Source organism: Rhea americana, unplaced genomic scaffold (genome assembly GCF_003343005.1).
Source record: "Rhea americana isolate MKP2758 unplaced genomic scaffold, rheAme1 scaffold_195, whole genome shotgun sequence".
In the NCBI taxonomy this organism is placed as follows: Eukaryota; Metazoa; Chordata; class Aves; order Rheiformes; family Rheidae; genus Rhea; species Rhea americana.
This window is the reverse complement of record NW_028186094.1, coordinates 1522731-1525105: the sequence shown is the minus strand read 5'-3', so window position 1 is coordinate 1525105 and position 2375 is coordinate 1522731. Positions and strand designations below refer to the sequence as shown.

The following is a 2375-nucleotide window of genomic DNA, read 5'->3' as shown; positions in this document are numbered from 1 at the left end:
TCATTGCAGAGACCATAGGCAAATTCTACTATGGGACACAGAATTCCAGACAGAAAGTATCAAATTGGCAAGAAGTTCCTAGTTACATGCACAACACAGGCCAGCAGCAGAGATGGCAGTTACCACTCCTTACTTCAGGAATAAAGGTACAGAAAGTCTCTGAGTAGGCTGTGAGATTGTACAGGAGTCAATAACAACAGGAGAGGATCAAGACGAGCACTTTTTGAAATGTATTAGTTTTTGGAAAGCCTGTTTAAATTCTTCATTAAAAGCTGTGTAAATGACTGGATTGATCAGTGAGTTTAAGTAACCTAACCATGTAAAAAAGTCCAGTAGGATAGGATGAAACCAACAAGCATCCTGACAGATTGGCAGGACAAGAGAAATGACAAAAAATGGCAACCAGCAGAAAATGAAAGCTCCCAGAATAACGCCTAGAGTTTTGGTGGCTTTCCTTTCTCTTGCAGCAGAAATTCTTTTCCTTTCCAGGACGCTATCTGCAAGTTTTATTTTAACATGGTTGATAAATATTGGAGATCCACCTGAATGAGAATGCCCTTCATGCAGACTAGAGTTAATGGAGCAGAGAGAAGACCCAGTAGAGCCAGTAATCAGGTGTGCAGTAGTAAATCGTTTTCCATATAATGAAGGTGGCTTCAGAATCCTAGATCGAGCTGCTACATAAATTCTACCATACAATATTACAAGGAGCACAGTTGGGATATAGAAAGCTCCACAGGTGGAGTAAATTGTGTAGGGAATCTGATCTGTATTCACAGTGCACTTTGCAATTTCTTCATGAGCTTTCCCTTGCCTCCAGAAAAGTGGTGGCACAGAAATACTAATAGAGATCATCCAGACCACAGCTATCATGAGTGCTGCTCGGCCAGTAGTCCGGCGTTTGGCATATTCCAAAGCATCTGTGATAGCCCAGTATCTGTCCAGGGCAATAACACAGAGGTGTAAGATTGACGCTGTGCAGCACGTGATGTCAGATGATAACCAGATATCACACAACACTTGGCCAAAGGCCCATGTGTGAGTGACAGTGTAAGCAATACTGATGGGCATCACTAGGACAGAGACTAAAAGATCAGTCACTGCCAAGGAACCAATGAGGTAATTTGCAGGTGTGTGGAGCTTTCTAGTCAGAAAAATTGTAATAATGACAAAAACGTTTGCAAGGATCGTTGCCAAAGTTATAACAGACAGAAGGGCTGATAGTGAAATCTTCAGCCCTAATAGTGTCCTTTCATCCAAATCCAGTGGTCTTTCAGTGAAATTTAATGACTTATTTGCTGAGCTCTGGAGAGAGAGCTCTGCTGAATGGTTATACTGAGTCATTCTCTGCTCTAATTTCACTTCCCAATGTAATCTTCCCACAACAATAAAGAAGGATGTTCACATTTTGCTGAAGCAGAACTTTTTGTATTAGAGTTCAACACTAAAGAAATACTAACTCCTTGCAAAAAAAGAGCTTGAACAGTACATGAGGTACTCTCCAAAGCTAGTATTTCCATCGCATCTTATTTGAGGCCATTGTTATAAAGCAAAATGTTAACATAATCATCCAAACATGATCCTGGCATATGACAATACAGAAGGTAGTGTAAGTGGTGGGAATGTAGGTATTTTTTATTTTTATCGTACAATGTCTAATGTACCTGAAGAGAAACTCATTCCTTATTATCTTCTCCTCACACCTCCTTTTTGTACTGATCTTCTGCAAAGTTCCATAAATCAGTACTGAAGAGTGAGAGACCAAAACAGAAACGCCTGGGCATGTAATCGATGCCCCAACATTTGGGACAAAGCTATCCTCAGGATTATTTTCTCTTCCACTCTAGTAGCTCAATGTCACATTTTTGTTATTTGAGGGACTCTATTAGTAGAGTACCCAAGATATAATACAATACTGTCTGGATTCCTACTGTAAACATAATTTCTGCCAGATTTAAAGTCAAGGCCTTCTTTGTGAACAGTGCAGAGCTTTGTTTTCATTTATTCATCCAGACCATTCTGACTTTCTCTTCAATGCACAAATGCTGGAATCCAGTCTTCAAATGCTGGAATCAAGTTTTGGTTACCAGAATTCAATGCTCTGGTGCTGAAGATCACAGAATGTTCCAAATACTGAGATGTTCTTGATTATGCAAACAGTGAATGATTGTAATGACTTGTGGAGTGGTGATTCCCTCAAAAGAGGAAGGATATGGCTGGTTACTGGTTAATGGGATCTGGAGAAAGAAAGCGAGTGTGTTAGTCTAGAATGATGATACAAGTAATGTGGAAGTTGAGCTATCAGTTTTAGATCAGTGTTTCACAGCACTATACAAACCACAATCATTCTATATGTTTCTTTAGACTCACTTAAT

At 39.7% G+C, this 2375-nt stretch overlaps 1 protein-coding gene across 1 annotated transcript; it reads right to left on the bottom strand.

The window, feature by feature from the left end:
• Positions 1 to 207: 207 nt before the first annotated feature.
• Positions 208 to 1344, bottom strand: HTR1D (5-hydroxytryptamine receptor 1D). Its single transcript, XM_085303000.1, has one exon. The coding sequence runs from the start codon at positions 1342 to 1344 to the stop codon at positions 208 to 210; it is 1137 nt and encodes a 378-aa protein (XP_085159126.1).
• Between the last annotated feature and the right edge of the window lie 1031 nt (positions 1345 to 2375).

Coding starts and splice junctions, on each gene's coding strand:
- HTR1D (XM_085303000.1), bottom strand. CDS start 1,344: ATGACTCAGTATAACCATTCAGCAGAGCTCTCTCTCCAGAGCTCAGCA.